Below are 19,750 nucleotides of genomic sequence, written 5' to 3'. Positions count from 1 at the left end.
CATTGAAGAACCTAGTTCATTTACACCCATGCCAGGCTCTAGGTGTCCACATGGACTTTGCTTAGATACAACCTGCCCTGTCGCCTCTGATGTCACTGGCAATGTCCCAGATCCTCCTCTGTGGAGCTGTGACTGCCAATCACTGTTTTATATGTTTAGCTCGCTTCATCCAATTATCTGCAAAGCACCAGGAAATCACAGGAATCTGTCTTTTGTCACAGTATCAGCAAAGAGTAAAAGTTTCACTCAGAAACCCTGAAGGACAGGCATGGAAATATAAAAGATCAGCAACTTTCACATTACCCCACTTGGGTGCCTGGCCTCTGGGAAGGAAGAGAAACTAGTTTTTCCACAGACTTCAGTCGCTCCGCTGGCAAGCAGCTGTTGATGATTGTGACAACTTTTGGGACATCGCTCTAAAAACACAAAAATGAAGTGCCATATATTTCAAGAAGGTGCTGGTCTCTGGAGTTTTAAACAAATCCCTTCACACGCACACAGACACACACAAGCCCGGGTACACCCATCCAACACCGCGGCAGCCAAAGCCACTCGCGGCCGGTACCACATGCGCACTGCTGCTTGACAGAGAGCGCCGCAGGACCCCCGGCCTCCCGGCAGCCCCTCGGCCTGCAGCGCCCGGTCGCACCACCCCGCTCCGAACGCGAGATGGTTAGTCTGCAGCAGGAAGACATTAAGGAGGAAGGAGATACAAGTTCCCACTTTAACTGAACTATCACTAACAAAACTTCCTGCCTTTATTTAAAGCAAACGACCGGTAAAAAGCTTGCATTACACATATGCCGACGCGCACTGCATTTAGTTCAGTCCCTCAAAGCGCAGCTCGGCCCCTGGACACAGCCCCCGGTGAGCGATCGCTGCCGCCGGCTCCCGCCGACCTCTGCGTAACTTCCCTTCCCCTGCGCCGCGGCCCCCCGCAGCACCCCTATGCCGCGGGGGTTACGCTGCTCCCGCCCGCTAACTGCGGCTAGCCACGCAGCCACAACACCGACCCTGCCCGCCCCTACCGGCTGCCGCAGCGCCTGAGGGAGCCGGCGGGCTGCTGCGGGGCATGGCGGGAGATGCAGGCTGTGCCCCCGCGGAAACTACAATCCCCGGCGGGCCGCGGGGGGACGGCAGCTGTGTGAAGCCGCCGCCGGGCGCTCGCCGTGAGTCGGCCTTGTGGTGGCGGGGGAGGCACCGTGCGCACCTGACCCCGCCCCGGGATCCCGTCGGAAGGCCCCGGCTTGCGTCTCTCGGGAGTCGGAGAGTGAAGGGCCTTTCCCGCTTCGCTTCACCGCTCGGTGGCTGGTCTAGGGCCCTGCCCGGCTGCTCGCCCCGCCAAGAGCGAGCTACAAGTAGGGGCTTACGGAGAGCCTGCTCCGAGGCCTGGGAATGTGCCCGCAGGCAGCCGCCGCCGACGGGAGGAGGAGCAGGGCCGCCCCCGGGGCTCACAACGTCTGCCGCCTCCTTACCCGCAGGACCCTTGGCTTTTACGCTAGAGATGCTGGCGTCGCCCACAGAACAAACCTGGGCCTCCTCAGGCAGATAATATGTCAGGTAATGGCAATGCTTTCCGATGCTGGCTGCACCCCTGCGTGTGCCGGCTGCCAGCCGGGCTGGGCTGAGCGTCGGTCAGGTGTTTGAGCAGTCCCTGGTCCGCTGGCTAACGCGTTTGGGGAATAAAACGGTGCGGGTTTTGCTGAAGGGTGTTATAAATACTTAAATTGATTTCATGAGGCTCAGACCTAGAACTGTACATAGGACTATTCTGTGGAAAAACTACAGAAGCACCTGTAAATCTGATAATCGCGTTAGAAGTAGCATTTTCCATCACTCATTTCATCTGCCAAAATGGCTTATTATTTAATACCCATATTAAATTCATGGTGTTTGGGGGAGCATCAGTGTTAACTCTGAGTGGAGTTCCCACGACAAAATAAGATAATCAGTAGAGGTTTTCAGGTAAACACTCCCCTAATGTGTCAGTGAAATCTCTGTTACAGGGAAAAAATTAAAGCAGTTGCAGACTAAAGTGAACTCGATTTCTTTAATCAAAACGATTACCAATCACTCCCATGCAGTAGCTGATAGAAATGCATTGAAAGTTAATATGTGGAAGTGAATTGGCAGTTGTGTTGTAAATAGATGTATTGGAAGTCAGCTGAAGTGTCCACTTATACAACTAGATCAATGGGCATGCAAAGGTTATTGAAATAAAAATCAGCATGCCTGACTTACACACATACTTTTGGTTTAATTCTTTTTGTAAGACTGGGACTGTTGTTAATAGTATAGAGCTTCTGATGCCTTTAATGAATGCAAGAAACTTTATGTGAGCAGTTTCAGGCACTTTTTGCAAATAACTGTAAGCACATTTTTCTATCTTTCACACAAAACACCAAAAGCAGAATAAAGGTTAAATAAATTCTATTAATTACATATAAAAGAGTCATGTACTTATTTACATTCTGAGTTTTGTCCTTGATTGTAGAATACGAACTCACTCCTCTAAACAAGATAACAAGGTTTTACTGAGGGACAAAGTCAATAAAGCAAAAGCAACAGCGCTGGGCGAATAACCGTAGCCAGAGGAGCAAGTGATTAGTATTTGTTACAGATTTATATACTTTCACTATTGCATTAGTCACATACATATTCATAATTCCCGTATATAGGTGGGGAATATTGTAACTAGCTCCAGTAACTTACAAGTCTCCTCCTCTTGGTGTCTGCACACTTCTCTCTGGTTATTGTGGGCAGAAGTCTTGAGGATGAAGTAAGCAGCCTTCCTCTTGTGAGTAGGGGTCTTCAAGATGAAGTAAGCAGTCTTCCTCACAGTGTACTTTTCACCTTTGGCACAGTTGGATGCCCCAGTAACCACACAACTAGCTGAAACCAGCCATATCTGTAATTATTCTGATAACTAGCAAAGATTTAAAACAGTGTGACCTTCCTGCAAAATTTATTGCAGGACGGGTAGACCAGGAGTATCCCAAGCTAGCAGATGTTTGGGAGGCTCTGTCTCCAACTGCTAAGTAGAAGGATGGTGTGAAATAACTCATTCATGTTTAGTGGGGTCACTAAATCCTGTTATCTTACCACAGACTTACAGCACAAACATTGTTCTTTAAAGCTAAAGATACTTTAGAAGACTAGTGTGAAACAATTAACTCATGTTTAGTGGGGCCACTAAATTCCACAGACTTACAACATAAACACTGTTCTCTTTCTACAACCTAAGTTAAGCTAAAAAGTACTTTAACTCTATATTTTCCAGACACTAGCTTTTCTTGTATCAAGCCCGCCCCCCCTTTCCTTTACCTTTACAGATTCTTTTACTATGTGACTCTGTTTTGCTCAAAAGTTCTGGCCCTTTTTAACTTGTTGTCTAATCTTGTGTCTTTAGTGAGCTTTGTTTCTGTTATTTTAAACTCATGCAGTTATATCCACATAACCACACCTATGATTTGCGAAAGCCAATACATTTATGTGTTTATGACATTGATTTTAAAAGTTTCCATTAAAATTTAGTTGCCAGTTTTAATTTTAATGCGGGCAAAGTAAGGAGAAAATATCCGTTACCCATGCTGTCCATAATAGCAAATAAAAAAAGACTTTGTTTCTTTAAAAAGACAAAATTTCCCTATAAAGGTCTTCTAATTTGTTTTGAAAATACAGATCAGATTTTCCTTTATGTATTCAACAGTAAAGGTTCAATTAAAGTAATTATTAAGCTGCAGGAGCCAAATATTTTCTGAAAGCAAGGTTTGTTACAAAATTCATCACTGTTGTAACCACTGTCTGTTTCAGGAAAGTACTAAATTCAAGAACGTTTGGACAACTCATTCTGCATCTCCTATTGCATATGAAAGAGGAAGAATTTACTTAGACAATTACCAGTGCTGTATTAGCAGGTAATAAATTTACAATTGAAAGTTACCCTGGGTTACAGTTTTAACACTGTGGTTCTGTTTTAGACATTTTGCCAACTTTGCTCATCCAGATAGCGCCTGTGAATTGAGTGGAATTTATGAACAAAAAAAGCCTAACCAGGAGCATAAGTCTTTGTTAAATTATACTCAGATGCCACTGTGACTTAATGTGACACTTTCCGTGAAAGAAAGTCTGACCTTCCTGATGCTGTATAACTTCAGATTTCAGAGCACTTTATAAGGGTGGAAGTTTATCACCATTTTATAACTTTGCACTAAAAAGCCAAATGAACAATAGTTCTTTGTGATCTGCTGACTAGAAGTGTGCTAAAGAATGTATCACAAAATCAGCCTGTGTAATAAGCTTGGTACTATGCCTACGAATTCTGCATTAAAGCAGTAAATTATTGTTCTTGTAGAAGTATGGTGTGTGCAGTAGTTGCTGGTTTTTGGTTTTGCAGATCTGATCTGATGTATTCTCCAGTTCCATGATCAGCTGCAGAGACACAGCTTAGGAGGCAGCACAGCGCAGGGCAGGGTAGAGGAGGGAGTCCTGCATACACCAGTCGTTGTCCTTGCCCATCCCTCTTGTGAGGGAAGTAGCAGGGAATTGGAGAACTGCAGTGCTGAGTAAGTTGTGATCAGAACAGTTTTGAGACAGTGTCATAAGACACATAAAAGAGAAATTACTCTGTCACTGTAAACCACTGAAAGTTAATTAAATTAATCTATTACTTACAGCAGAGATCCAAATCTACTTAGCCATGTTTTATTCCTCCATTATTGGAATGCTTTCCAGTACTGGCTTACCCTGTCTAACATCTTTCAGGTTTATCTTTGTCTCTTCATCTCCCTGAGGGGAAAACTGCACAGTATGAAGCTTTTATTTTAGTAGTAGGGCTTCTTAAAACAATATCTGAGCATGATGCCTTTGTATTATGAAAGGCAACACTGGAAGAGCTTGAGGAGAAGGTTCCAGGATGACTGTTACTTTCTAGAATACGCTTTCTTTTTAATGTGTATCACTAAAGTAAGAATATTACTGTTTGTTATTTAAAAGCAAACAAACAAACAAGACAACCTACAGAACACAAAATATAGTGAAGGTTAGCTTTTAAATATTATGTTATACTAATTATAGTTTATTAGGCCTTATTTTGAGAGCAATTTCAGGTTATATTTACAAAGTAAAAGTAAGATGTTTAGACTTCTGACCTGCTTAAAGAGAAGACAGGATTTATGAAACTGCGAAATGACTTGTTTGTAGAAAGTCGTTTATAAAGTAGACTAATGATTAGCAATCATTTTCCTCCAGCATTGCACAAGAGCCAAGAATACTTTATCAAAAGCCAAAGTGTTCTAAGTCAGAAAAAATAGAAGATGCTTTATTATTGGAATGCCCACTGGTAAGAATACTTTTTACTAGAGCATGGTTGTGCAAAAAACCCCAAGTTAATATCTCTCAGTGAAACCTACTTAGAATAGAGTGTTCTTTCCCTGCAGAATACCCTCTCATTGCTTTTATGGAGCTAGGTCATTTAGGGTTTGCAACGTGCGCTTACTTATTTTGGCTGAATCTTTAGAGGTGTAATTTTCTGAATTTCTCAATAGTGCATTCAAATGCTTTTTTGAGAGCTTTCATGGACGATTTTGAAGAGTGCTTTTATGCTTATGCAACTAACTCCTTTACAACATAATTCCTGTTTAAACTTTTCTTTATTTTTTTAATTAACAATGGCAGTTTGTATTCCCAGCTAAAGGTAGTTTAGTTTTACCAGCTCTGTTGACATAGAAAGCCCAGCAGATATACTGGAGACCCATTGAAGCAACTCTGCCCAAAAGCTGTTCTGCTGTTTCTAGCTAATAGTTTATATAATTTCCCTCCTTCTTGAGGAAGTTTTCTCTTATCCAGTGTTCACAGAGCTTATGAATATTATTCCCATCCTTAAGGTGCCTGAAAAAAAAAAGCACTGTGAAGAATACCATTCTTAGCAGTTACAGTTGAGTTACCACTGAATGTCTTACGCTTCAATACTTGAACAGTTGTCTCTTGAAGACTGGTAGCAATTAGATCAATAAGCATTTACATGTCATTCTTGTAAGGCAAGGACATTTTAAAGTGTGTCTTTTCCAGAAAAGGTAACTGCCTTGCAAAAAATATGACAATAGATTATGTGATAGCCAGATAACTATTTGGCACAGACATGGGCTTAGAGATCCTGATGTGATTAACAGGCAGCTTTCTGCCTTTAGTTTTTGAGGAATGTGTATTAATTTTTGTTTTCTTCATGCTATGTCAAAATGTTATGTATCTTCCTGGTACAAACTTTTTTTCTGGTAACCTTTTGTTATGTAGGGGGAAATGCTACCAAGTCTGTCGGACTATAAATCTTCCCTGATAGTCTTGACAGTACAGAACTGGCTTCTACGTCTCTCTGCCGATAGTGGAGAAGTACTGGAAAAAATATACCTAACGGGTTCCTGTTGCAAGTTCAGGTATTAAACATGGACTAGGCTTTATATAATTGACAGTCATCAGTATTGTACTGAAGAAAGAGAATCATATTTATTTTAGGACCATCCTATGGCTGACTTCAGGTTTGTTAGTCTAGCACACTACCTGGAGTACTGTTCCTGCTTGCTGTTTTCTGTAGAGGAATTTCAGCAGCTTAAGTATTCTGCTCTCAAATTTAGTATCAAGTTTCACAAAAGCCACACAATCTAGGCTACTCTTGGCTTTTCTCTTCCAATTTTACAGTGTCCAATACTGGAATAGCAACATACCAGGAGAGGATCTTTAAGAGCTGTAAAAAGAACTTCATAAAACATAAGAAACACACATTTAAAATTTAAGCCATTTTTAACTTGCAGGCATCCTTCTCCATAGGGTATCCATTTTCTTCTATAAAAGCCGAGCAGTTACTGCTTATGGTAAACTGCATCTTTTTTTCAGTTCTCAGAAGGAATAATTTCCTTTAGAGTGAAAGACAAGAGAGCAGTGATTGATGAAGGGAAGGAGAAAAATTAAGATAGTGAATGTTCATAGTATCAGATTTTTTCTCACCATTCTGTACGAAATAAGTCATTCCTAGTTCCATGCATTTTGCATTGTTGCAAACCTCAAACATCTCAGGCACCCTTCCCAGTTTGCCTGGACACGGGGGTATGCCTAGTTACAGTAGATTATATTTTATGTAAAGTAATGTGCTTATTATTACATGATTTTAAAATTATTAAGAGAGGCCTTTATTGTCACAAACAGGTATCTGAGCTGGGATATTCCTCAAGAGCTAATGGTTGTAAAGTCAGCTCAGAATAAGCTCCCTGCAGCAGCACGGCAGGTAAGTTTGTTGAAAAACTCTGTCATTCTTAAATTTTTGCAAAATTGATCAAAAAACATCTGCAAGGACAGAGATGAAGACATTATGCTTTGTTTTATGGTAAAAGATGAAGATGTCCTACCATTAATAAATACCTGAAGTATGATAATTATATTCATATTGTTGTTTTTTTCCAGGCAGGTATCCAGCAGTCTGTATTGTTCTATCTTGCTGTATTCCAAGTTTTGCCTCTTTCATTCATTGGAATGCTAGAAATAAACAAAAAGGTAAGTTAATTCCTCTATGATGATATAATGTATAATATATAATAGGATATAATCATGACCTGTACTGTAGTTGTTTGAGAGGCATAGTTTAGGCAATTGCCCCAGAATTTCAGAAGTCATAGTTAACAGCTTATAAATGCCATGAAACATTAATTAGCAGTAATGTTGGTTTTGTGTCTGATAGGGGCGTTGAGGGGAAGATTCTTAACTTGAGTGACCAGAAGAGAAAATACAAATGCATTCTATCGGGTTATTCTTTTTATATATAGAAAGACTTCACCCTTTACTTTAGCAGTCATAAGAATTAGGGCATCCTAAAGTCTACAGACTTCACCTCTTTAAAGAAAGATAGATGTGCCTCTGACCCACTGCTAGTAATAGTCTGAATTCAGTGTGCAGTTATAAATGTTTCAGACTTGTATTATCATTGATGCTGAATGGCAAAATGTAAATATGTGTCTTGCATTATCAGTCAAGAATGAACAACCTTTCTGAGGTTGTGACCTGTAAGTAAGGGTGGATATATTAAGAAATCTCAAGCCAGATGGCAAGTTTTATCGTTCTGTCAAGAGAGCTCTGGATACAGCTTACAAATGGAATAGTACAAACATGGAAACTGTCTTCAAAGCTCTGTGACCCAAGTCTCGTTTGGGGTCTAGAGCTATTACTGGGTTTTAGCTGGTGCTGGATTGAGTTGAGGCTGTAATTGAGACTAGGCTGGCAAGTGAAGGAGTGGGTTAATTTTTCATTTGGGCCCATGGAAGTTTAGGGACACTCTATTGTTCTGTTTAAAGTTAGTATTTAGGAGTGGAAAAAATTTTACCAGTATCAAAGGTATTCCCAGTTTGGTTAGGTATGGCATGCTAGATTCATCATGGGCATAACAAGTGAAACATCTACACGTAAGTACTCAGTTGGGCCTGTACTGAGTACTTACCAGAGTAATTGTTACAGCTAGGACTAATATCAGGATAGAGTTTGGGATTTGAGAATACACCCAGCAGGGGAAGCAACCAGTGAATACAATGCCAAGCCTAATACAGATCAGTGGAATGTTAGTTAGGATGAGGGTTACTGTTTGAGACTGCAGAATGCACCTAACGCATCAGCTTTACTGAGATGGTACACCACAATAAATTCTGAATTCAGACTAGGTAAGGTCTCAAGTTTAGAGTTGCAAGATTATTAAGAGTTTGTTTCTGGAAGACACTGAGGCCCAAGCTAACAAGTGTACTGAAGAGCCATACGACTAAATGAAAGGCAGGCTCTCAGGAGTGAGTTTGTCTTTTGGGACCAAACTGATCACAAGACCATTGATAGTGTTAGGACTTAGAAGTATTACAGCTTTTGGGTGGGGTTTTTTTGGTCTTTTTTTGGGGGGGTGTTTTGGTTTTTTGTTTTGTTTCGGGGTTTTTTAGTTGTTTTAACTCTGTTCTAAGAGTTTTTGACGTAGTGATTGAGAGTAAAGAAATGAAAACTACATTTCCAAGCATCTCTATTAAAAAAAAAAACCAAACCAACAAAAAAAAAAATCCCAAACTGAACTTCACATGTTGTTCTTCATTAAATATTCAGAATTAGTCTGTTGAATTACTCTCAGTGGAGATGTGTTAAGCAGTGGCACAAATGGATACTGCATAATTATTAAAAGGAGTATGTCAGCTTCTCATGTATGTGTCTAATTTGGATTCAGAGAGGATCCTGTGCTCTGTGACAGCTGTATACTGTAGTTTTAGTACAGCTGTACACAGTCATAGAGCTGTGATTGACTAGTATTTTACCCAGGTGATGAAGAAAGAATGAAAGATCCAGAATCAGTACTTTTATATTGAGTTGTTTGCTTTGCTAACATTCCTGTAGGATGCTGCATAATATAGTCTATTCATATATTATAATAACTGGGTAACATGATATGAAGATATACCAGAATTGATCAGAGAATGAATCTGCTTGCAGAATATGGCTAGTCTTACTCCAGGTGTTACTACATTGCAAACTATTACAGAAACTCAGCAGAGCACCCAAGTTACAGAAAACTTCATGAGCTAAAACACTGCTCATAGGGTTTGGTCAGAATAAAAAAGAAATTGATTGCAAAATTTTGTATTGTATTAAGTATTTTGCATTGTCTCTCAGTTACTTCTTCCCTAATAGAATCTTGTTCTCTTCCTTTTTTTTTGTCCAGATATTTGGTAATAGTGTGACAGATGTTGCTGTTTCTAATGGAATACTGATTGTAATGCATAGCATGGGTCTAGTCAGGCTCTATAACTTCCAGGCCATCTTGGAACAGGTAATGAAATACAAAATTTTTCATACAGTCATGTTATTTTTGGTCAACAAATAAATATTCATGTAACACCACAGGGGTACATGGGGAATGTGTCAAGAGGATAGAGTTCTTGGCTGAGTCTATTTACAGTTGGAAGATTTGAAAGGGTACGCTATTAGAAAATTCTGCCCACACCACTTACAAGTGGCTAAGCATAAGAGATACAGGTTCATACAGGCATTTCAGCACATACGGAGAGGAGCTGTGTAAATGCTAGACCAGGGTGTGCTGCTCTTTACGCACCTAGTCTGTAGTTATAGGTGAGTGTTAAGGCTAGAAACTGATGGGCATGGAAGGTTGGTTGATCTGAAACAGAACTGCAGTGAGACTTTTGAGTTTATTTTCTTCCAACCAAAAATCAAATGTTAATTCAAAAATAAGACATAAAGCAGTATTTAACAAGATCGAGAATGCAGTAGTAACAGAGTAGTAAAACTAAATGGCTAGTAAATAAACCTTAATAAAGCTAAAATGTTCTGATTTTTGGGTTTTTTAGTTCATGGAACAGCCAATTGATCTGGGACATGAATTCAACTGGAATGGTCAAGTGGGAGTTGTAGGAAAGTATCCATTTGGTCTTCCATGTAACGTTAAAATAACAGGTATTTATTATCTTTGTATTATCTTGGCTGGTGGCTTTTATAGATTAATTATTACTTCACACCTAGAAAAAACATTACAATTATTGTGCTCATTGTGAGCGTATCTGTAGCTATATTTCTGGGTTTATGTGTTATTAAAAATGTACTTTGCTTGACTTCTAATTACAAGACTTAATTACATAGGATTTAACTAGAAAACTAGTACAGCAACTAAGCTATTTGAAAAACTTCATAAGCAATGCTTGAAGTGGAAATCTCTCCCAAGAACAGTTGTGTCTCAGGACTAAGGACAAGAGGAAATGCTAGGACGGGTGTTAGTAGCACTCAGAAGCAGTATGTAGTATGTAAGCAGAGCATGTAACAACGTTTAATCCAACTAGCAGGGGGAATTAAGGAGCCTGAATACGATTTTGATAATTCTGAGTTGTCAGAGATGTGCCATTTTCAATAAAATTAATTCCTGAGGAGAGAACAAATTCAGTATTGAAAACAATTCTTATGCCTCAAATCAGTAACTTTCAAATGTTCTGATTTATGTAATGAGTTTAATTTCTCTGAAACCAAGCAATCATTTCTGTTGGTGCATTTGAGATTAAAATTTGGTGCTAAGAATCTTAATGACCAAAGCCTGAGACTTTCTTTGAAACTTTTTTCTTTTTTTTTTTCAACTTAAAAAATCCATTTTCACAAGCTCACACTTGAGGCACTTCCAAAAGTAAAAAAAAAACAAAAAAAAAACAACAGTAGGTTTCACCAGTATCGAGTAGTGCTTTTGTTTCTTTAACTTTGAATGTTTCTGTATTAAATGGGTTTTACGGGGACTGTCCACTTGAAACATTCTTTTGACCTTTCTGTCTGCAAACAACATCAGATAATAACAGACAAACCAGACCAGATTAACGTAAACCTGAGGAAATACACAAAGATAAAATACAGATACACATAAAGAGGTCTTTCAGTTATAATGCAATGTTTTATCAAAACAAAGTAATAGGCTGCTATAATTCATGTGTCAGGTTCTGGAAAGGGAAATTTCTTCTCATTTTCCTCTCTGTCTCAGTCTGCAAAACCACAATTTAATGTTAGGGGCCCTGTGGAAAACATGCTGTGGGAGCTTTAATAGAAAACCTAGACCAGATTTGTTCTCATGTCTTACAGATCATTGTATTTTTAGTTTTGAGATCTAAAACCAATGTACTGGAGAAAACATTCCTGATCTTGAATCATATTCAAGAATTTGTAGTAAGGAGGTTTTGAATTCATGACAGACGTTTGGCATGGCTGCTCTTTGCAGATAGTTACATTCCTGTGGTTTTTGAGCTGTTTTCTTTTAAGAATGCTATGGCTGACTGACTGTTCAGTGTAATGTAACGTTTCAGTGAGTGAGATTTTAACAGTTTCAGAGTTTGAGCTTTGATTTCAGGATGTCATAAAAACAGAAAAGAAGATGCTTTGCTGAGATATTCTCTTTTTTTTATGTTTAGCACAAATACTTGTTAATGCTGCCAGGAACAGCTTTATGGCTTTATGTTTAGATGGTGCTGGAGAGTTTTTAAGGAAGTGGACAAAGAAGCTCAACTGGAGATTGGAAACAGGCAATGCTAGAGAAAGGACTTACAAGCAATTAGAATAGGGAGTGTTGAGCAACAGTAAGTAACACATAGCAGGAAAGAGGGAATTGAAACAGCGAAGTCACGCTATCACAGTGGTTTATGTGGCTATGATTCTGCAAATCTTTGCCAAATGAACATAAAAAGAAAAGCATATTTAGCAGCAGACTGCACTGCTTAGGACTGATTTATTATTGAAATGCATTTAAATCTATCGTTTAGTCTACCTGCCAGAATTTTTGAGGGGCCGTGCTCTATATGCTTTATTTAAAAAGTCAATAGGATAAAATGTTAACAAATTAACTCATTTTTCATTTTCTGACAGATTTTAATATCAGTAGGTCTGCTTATGCTTGCTTCTTCAGCATTCTGTACATTTGCAGCAGATGCCTCAGTTTTTTATAACCTGTACTTTGTATATCTTGCACAGAATCTCCCATTTCCTGTGTGTTAGTCCCAAAGATAACTGGAAGGCAGCCACTTTCCAGCTTAGGAAGGACTTAATTTCCACGGGCAGTGAACTAAGTTCTTTCAATTTAAATGGCTAAGTTGTTGTTAACATGAATGAAGGAAAAACAGAGAAGCACTCTGTAAACGTAATTTCTGATGTCATGTGACATTGGCTAGCACCAGTGGCTAAGATCTGGATAATTATCTAGACTAAGCAGGACAAGAACAAGTCAAACTTTGGGTGAGACCTTTGGGACACAAAAGTCCAGATAAGAACCTTGTTTTCCTCACAGCAATTCAGCTTGGGTTTTTATATTCTGCCTATTTGAATGCCTGTTGTAACTGCAGGTTGCAACTGCACTTTTCTGTAGTGTTAGAACAAGATGATCTTCAGTCTAAAATTGATTTAGTCCTAGCTGCTGTAGAAATTGCTGTTATTTAGCTAGTTGGTAGAAGTTGTAAAGCTCCATGTGGTCCACTTCGTTGAAAGATGCTTCTCTCACTTAGTACACAGAAGACTTGTAAGAGTGGCATATTATGTCTGTATAATTTATCTCAACTGATCTGAAGGGAAAACTAGATACCTTTTGCCATTAATTACAAAAGTTCCTAGATTTATATTGATTTTATTGATTTTATGAACTCAGTTACAGATTGCACTCTTTGTGGTCCACACTATTTTGTTGTATTATGGAAGATTACTGCCTTCTCAGACCTTCATGCTGAACTGCAGATGTATGCCTGGGTGCTAGGTGAGGTAGCATAGCTGGTTCTAGAAAAAAGGCCACAGCCAATGTATTTCCAAGAGTCTTCAAAAGTTCTGAAGAATTAATTGCTTTATCGGCATTTAGAATTGTAAGGATCAATGAAATTATGATTGTTCTACTACTAATGGTGTTAACATTACCAAATATTTGCAGATATCCCACCTTTGCTATTTGAAGCATCTTCTCTGGAGAATGCATTTCAAATTGGAGGTTACCCTTGGCATTATATCATCACACCTAACAAGAAAAAACATAAAGGAGTCTTCCATATTTGTTCTCTGAAAGACAATACTTTGGTAATATACTCAGATAGCATCTTCTCTCAAATGTATGTGTGTCACATTTGTCTTCATGTCTTCTGAGTAGTGCTTGAGATAACAATGCCCTTGTTTTCCAGTATGGTGCTCTCATAGGGATCACCCCACAGTGTTATATCTGCTGTCCAGTGGAGTCACGTGTAAAATGTTTTCTTCTCAATTATTACTGCCTCTGATATTTCATTCATTCCAGTATAATCTTAGCACTGTCAGTGCTACACAGCACTATTCTCTGCTTAGAAGTTAAGGCTAAAGCAAAATCTCATTGCCTGATTCCTTGCATGGTAACCTCTTAACACACTTCTGACTAGTCAGCCTACCAAATGGCATGACTAAAGAACCATTTTAAGTTTTAAGAAGTTGCAGAATAAGTTTCTGTAATATTTGTAGTTTATCCCTGATTTGTACCTTCTCTCTCTCCCTAGAAAGGTTTTATTACCCAGTTTAATCCAGCATTCCTATTATTTGTGTTTATGTACTATTCACACATACTCTTTCGTGTGAGCTCTCCATCACAGTTTCTGTTTGGGATCTGGATTTGACCTGAAGATACTTCTGTAACACAAGCAGCTTCTAGGCCTGTTAGTTCAAGGTTATTCACTAAAAAAATTCTCATCTGTAAATCTCTTCTACTAGCCTGACCAAATCAGTCATCTCTTATTTTCAAAACAGATCTTTCATAACAATAGCTGAAGATCAATTTTGATTCAAAGGGACTTGTACAATCCTTTCTTGCCTACCTTTTTTCTGTGCGGTTTCATACATTTGAAAATGTGAATTATCAGGGTCAGCTAAATTTAACAACAAAAATCCACTGCCACAATCCAAAGATTTTGACCAGCTTGCAGCTGAAATCCCAAGCTATCCCAGGCTTACATGCTCCACAGATAATTTGCTCGAAAGAGGCTGAGCTTGAGGTTGGAAGCTCAAGTCAAACCTTGTGCTAATGCTTTCCCTTGTTTTGACATATCTCATGTCTTCGACATTCATGTTGCTGGACATGTTGAAGTGTTTGCAGAGTGTACTCTAGATCTTGATTTTGTTTAGCTTCAGGAGAGGTAGGACAGGTATAGCTGTGGTACAAGGTTATTGCTTATTGCAAATGAAAAAAGTTGAAACTGTTCCGTGGAATATCTTGAGACTTGGAACCAACTCTGTTGTTGTTGTTGTTGTTATTATTATTATTCCACTGGCATCCTTTCTGGTCCTGATTAGGAGCATTACTTAGAAACCTTCAGAAGTATGTGGATAGGAGCTCAGTATTTCCTCTTTAATTAGATCTTTAATTAGATCTTTGAGACTTTCAAAATACTAATATTCAAGCTTTCCCTTCCTTCTTCAGGCAAAAAATGGCATCCAAGATATGAAATGCTGTTCACTGGAACCTGATTGGATATATTTCCATCCAGATATGTCAGGTAGAATAATCCACGTGGGACCAAATCTGGTAAAGTACGAGCCGTTTTTTCTCAGATCTTATTTTACTAGAGGAGAAATTGCATAACTGCATAAATTCATTAGTTAGAAAATTTGCAGGCCAAAAGACTCATCAAGCCCTAGAAACTATAAAATTTATTAATCTGTCAGAATCAGAAGTTCTGGTAGAAACATGCAGATTTCTGCATGATGAATATGGTCAATGGCAGGCAACACTAGATTTTGGTATGAAAAATGATCAAGGACCACTCTGTTCAAATTTTACTGATAAATTAAAAAATAATCTATTTCCATTTCAGTTATTTCTGATGTTTTAATATACCTGTTTTTTTCTAATTATAGAAGTGTTGTAGGAGGATTAGAGTACATGACTTATTTTGTAATTTCTGGGTTTTTTTGTAGGGTCTTGAAGCTTAAGGAAGTTAAAAATAATACAAATCAGATGGAGATTACAGAAGATTTTACAATTATGGCCAACAGAGAAAACTGTGTGAGTTTAGAGTCTGAGATCACCATGTATGATTTTGAGCAATACACAGGGGTTTTGTGTATGTGAGTAACCACTGTGGTTTATGTTTAACTTAAAGTTTATTGAAGGACTTTAAGCTGAATGAAAAAAAATCTGAAAGCAGTAACACTTTCAGGGTGACTTTCTGAAACCTCCAGTCTTTTCTTAAGTTTTCAATATTCTTCATTGTGTGTAGTATAACCATGTATCTTTGACATAAGACGTACTTCCGTGTACTTGAAAGATACTGACAGCTTTCCTTCAAAATAAGGTGCCGCCAAGTGATAGTTGTGTGAATCTATGGTGCTTGGGTAAATTGATCATGCAAATGCTATAAATGTTTAAAGTCTCATAACTTATGGGTAAGTCTTCATAACAAGGACAATACGTTGCTTCCAAAAGTCTATTTCTTTTCCTGGCCATACGCATCTGTCACTCCCTTGTGATGGATTTGGCATTCATCTAACCCTTGGTAAGCTGAATCAGTGCACTAAAATAATAGAATAATAACCCAGCGGAAAAGGTAAGTACTTTCCTGCTTGCTTGTTGTGTTGAACTGGAGCTGGAACAGAATTGAATCATCAGTGGATGAGAAGAGTGCAGAAAAGTAGAACTGAGTGGCAAGGGTATGATTTAAACTTCCTAATAGAAATGAGCTGTTAAATCACCCAGGTTGTTTCCTGAAATCTTTTGTGATAGAAAATCACAGAGACAATCTAAATGTCAAAAAGGTTAAAGAGCATACTCATGAAGAGTTTTTGGCAGTGCATGGAACTGTCATTTGGTTCAGCACACTACGTCTTGTCTTAGATAAAAGCAAGTTTTGATAGTTTGAGTACTTTAAAATCCCTGGAAGTCAGCGGTACTAATTTTGAAGCTTCTGCAGAAAAAGCCTGTGTATTAACAATCTGCACTGCACTAACTCAGGAACAAAACTTCCACTGAATTCAGAAAGTAAAAGTTTTGTTATCTAATGACCTTCATACATATGGGTTTTTAGGGTTTCTTTAGATAACTTTTTTTGCAATAAGAGCAAAGAAATGCAAGCACTAATCCTGCCTGTGCTGTGCCTTTTCTTTTTTAACTTCCGTTAAGACTTTGATACCCCAATTTTGAATGTTTCTGCTGTTAGTGAAGACCAGTGGAAGCAGCTGTGATGGTTTAAGATGCTACTTTCCCCATCTTCTGGAAGTAAGAGTTTAAGAAACAAATTGGTGATGACTTAGCTATCAATTGTCACTCCAGTATCTTTGGCTCCAGATACTTCTGTTCTGAAAATGATGGTAGCTAAGAACCTTTGCCACCTTTATACAGGACTGAGAACCTTTGAATATGAGTAAATACTAATGTAAATGATACCTCAATTAAAGCTCCAGAGTTCATGAACCCTCATGAAGAAGAGACAGCAACATTAGAGCCATGCATAGCTAATGAGTAAAACAAGACTGGGTAGATTAAAACAAGGTCAGGAAGCAGAAGATACGAAGTAGATACATTGTCAAATAGATAGGGAAAAGCTAAATGATTCAAAGTCTAGAGCCTCTTTTTTTTTTTTCTCCAAAGGTAAATAACGCTATTACTGTAACAGCTTCTGGTCGAGTGGTGAAAAAGCGTTTTAACCTGCTGGATGATGACCCAGAACAAGAGGTAACTGTTGTAGTGAGTCAGAGCAGTTTATGGATTAAGAAGTTTAGCTATCCAGAAGTCATTCTTACTTCAGGTGCAGTGGCTGTAACCATTAGGTGTGTCAATCTTTGAGTTCTTCATTCCTCTTCTGTGACTGTCTTTGTCTTCTTAACTTCTAATAACTTATTTTACCTTCTCTGTCTGTCATCTTTTCTCCTTGGTTGACGTTTGTGCTTTGGCATCAGTTTTTAAGAAGTGATCTTACGCCCCATGATACTGTCATAACTCCATGCAACTTCTGTGACATAGAAACGACATGTTAATGTGATGAACTGTTACTTCAAGGTTTCCTTTAAATATTCCTTTTAAAGCACTTTATGAAATGAAAGAAAAATATTTCTGTTTCTTCTCTGCTTTAGGTTCCTCTAGTCTTTGATATAATATCCCTAAATTATGTTTTACTCTCCCACTTACTTTGATTGGATTTCAGGATAAGATATTTAACACTTTTAAGTTAACTGCTTCTTGAGTGAAAATACCATATGCGTTAGTGCTGAGTCTTCAACAGGTTATGAAGAATATTTTGTAGCTCTCTATCTAGAGCTGGAGCTGTAATTGACATAAGCACAACAGTTAAAATTCATTAGTTTCTGGCAGTCACTTCTTTTTTCTTAGGAAATAGATTTTACTATGGTAAAAATACAGGACAGTCCAATATAACCCTTAAGATTTGCGGTTCATTTCTATCCACTTTTTTTTTTTTTTTTAACATAATAAAAATTAGAGTATGCACTCTATTTTTTCCCTACCGCTACACTTTTCTTGTGATTCCAATAGATACTTTTCTGTTACAGAAGAAAAAGATTGGCTTGAGTTTAAAGAGTGTATTATGAGGTTTATGACAGTGAGATAGAGGCAATTAAGGCAGTTCACAATCTTCACCTTTTGATCTCAGTTCTTCACTGCCATGTACTCTGTGGAGCGAGAGAGTTCCAAGAAGAACAAACAGGTGTTCATGTGAATGTAATTACCCTAAGATCCCTATCCCCGCAAAACCAGTCATGGTTTTAAGCTATGCTGTCTCTAACATGTCTGCTTCAAGAGAGGGCATGGAGTTTAAATGTTTCTTCTGCCACTTTCAGAGTACTTTTTTTTTTTCTATTTCCTGTATGATATATATAAAATACTTGCACATTCGGATTTTTCTTCTAGGATCACTTTATCCTCTCCTGTTTTAAGGTATTTTTCTGAAATGCATTGGGTAACTCATGTTGGGAAAGATGCCTGTTGGGTATCAGGCTGGCAGTTTTCTTTATCAGACCAGAACATTTAAGGAGCAATTTTTCCAATTCTGCTTCCACCTGAAAGAAAAAGAGCTATGCAATTTAGGTTGAGGGGAATGTGAATTTGTTTGATTTGTAAACTTGAGGTTTTGTTTTTTCTAAGACATTCAAAATTGTGGACTATGAAGATGAATTGGATTTGTTATCCATTGTGGCAGTTACTCAGATAGGAGCTGATGGCAGAGCACACCTTGACTTCCATTGTAATGAACGTGGGATTCTACTTAAGAGTATTCCATTGCTGGAGTCCTGGGATGTGGTGAGGAGAATTCCTGTCTTTTATTTATGTTAACACTTCTCTATACCCATTTACTTACCAATTCCTGTGTGATCATGGAGGTCAGCAGTGTTACATATATGTTTGTTCCCCAAGGGAAAAGGAATAATGGTGTGAGTATAGCAAGTTCTGGAAACAGAGACTGAAATCTCTTCTTTTTTCTTTCTTCTTTTTTTTTTTTTTTGTTGTTTGTTTCTCATTTCAGACTTACAGTCATGAAGTTTACTTTGACAAGGACCTTGTCCTGCATATAGAACAGAAGCCTAACAGGAGGTTCAGTTGTTACGTTTACCAAATGGTCTGCGGTACTGCAGAAGATGATGAATGTTCAAGCCATGGAAAAACAGAAAAAGTGTTTTGTAAAAAAGAAGGGAGAATTTTTGAATATATTTAAGACACGAACAACTACAGAGACTTCAATTTGGATGTTATTTAAGGACTTCATACATCTGAAGTAGTCAACTACTGTTTTTAAGGCAGGATTTAATCTTAACATTTTGTACTACTGCATAAAGTTTTGTTTCTTTTTTCCCCTGTAGCATTCATTGCACACTTGTCCATAGTCCATGGTGCTTTTCAGTTCATCATTAATGCTAGATGCAGCATTTATTGCTTCTCTTCAACAACTGGACTGAAATACTGGATATCAAGGAAATATGTGGACTTACAGATCATCTACCATCTGCTGCACTCTGTCTTATGAAGTTTCACCTATACAACTTTTAATACAGAGTGTTAATTAAACAAAGTATGTGGAGCTGCATAGGATAAATTTTATATGTAGTATGAAAATGGCAGTGTTACCATTAATCAGCTTAGACAAGTTTCTTCTTTTGGTTTTGTGTGAGAAATAAAAGCAATTAAGTTTTCTGGTTACGTTTGGTTTTGTCTAAAGAGAAGTATTAATAAATTATGTATTGTTACTGCCTTTTTTATATA

General features: G+C 38.2%; 2 protein-coding genes across 9 annotated transcripts in view; one reads left to right on the top strand and one right to left on the bottom strand.

The window, feature by feature from the left end:
• METTL8 (methyltransferase 8, tRNA N3-cytidine) overlaps positions 1–1,270 on the bottom strand; it is a 27,990-nt gene extending 26,720 nt beyond the window's left edge. The window contains exons 1-3 of one of the 8 annotated variants that reach the window (XM_065670404.1): positions 797–987; positions 304–416; positions 73–177 (exon numbers count right to left, since the gene is read on the bottom strand). The gene's annotated coding sequence lies outside the window, so the exon portion shown is untranslated. Of the gene's footprint in view, positions 1–72; positions 178–303; positions 417–507; positions 526–576; positions 709–796; positions 988–1,028; positions 1,127–1,210 lie in introns of those variants that run through there. The other 7 variants (XM_065670409.1, XM_065670403.1, XM_065670402.1 and 4 more) reach the window with 7 other exon arrangements.
• DCAF17 (DDB1 and CUL4 associated factor 17) lies at positions 828–19,750 on the top strand. The gene is made up of 14 exons (XM_065670399.1): positions 828–1,560; positions 3,814–3,917; positions 5,251–5,341; positions 6,292–6,431; positions 7,198–7,276; positions 7,453–7,542; positions 9,728–9,835; positions 10,371–10,476; positions 13,457–13,599; positions 14,963–15,072; positions 15,460–15,547; positions 17,129–17,212; positions 18,638–18,793; positions 19,017–19,750. Exons 1-14 carry the CDS (start codon positions 1,396–1,398, stop codon positions 19,203–19,205), a joined length of 1,653 nt encoding a protein of 550 aa, XP_065526471.1. The 5' UTR covers positions 828–1,395; the 3' UTR covers positions 19,206–19,750.

The sequence above is a fragment of the Lathamus discolor genome, chromosome 3, assembly GCF_037157495.1.
Source record: "Lathamus discolor isolate bLatDis1 chromosome 3, bLatDis1.hap1, whole genome shotgun sequence".
Classification (NCBI taxonomy): domain Eukaryota; kingdom Metazoa; phylum Chordata; class Aves; order Psittaciformes; family Psittacidae; genus Lathamus; species Lathamus discolor.
Note: the sequence above shows the minus strand (reverse complement) of the source record. Positions and strands in the feature narration are given on the sequence as shown.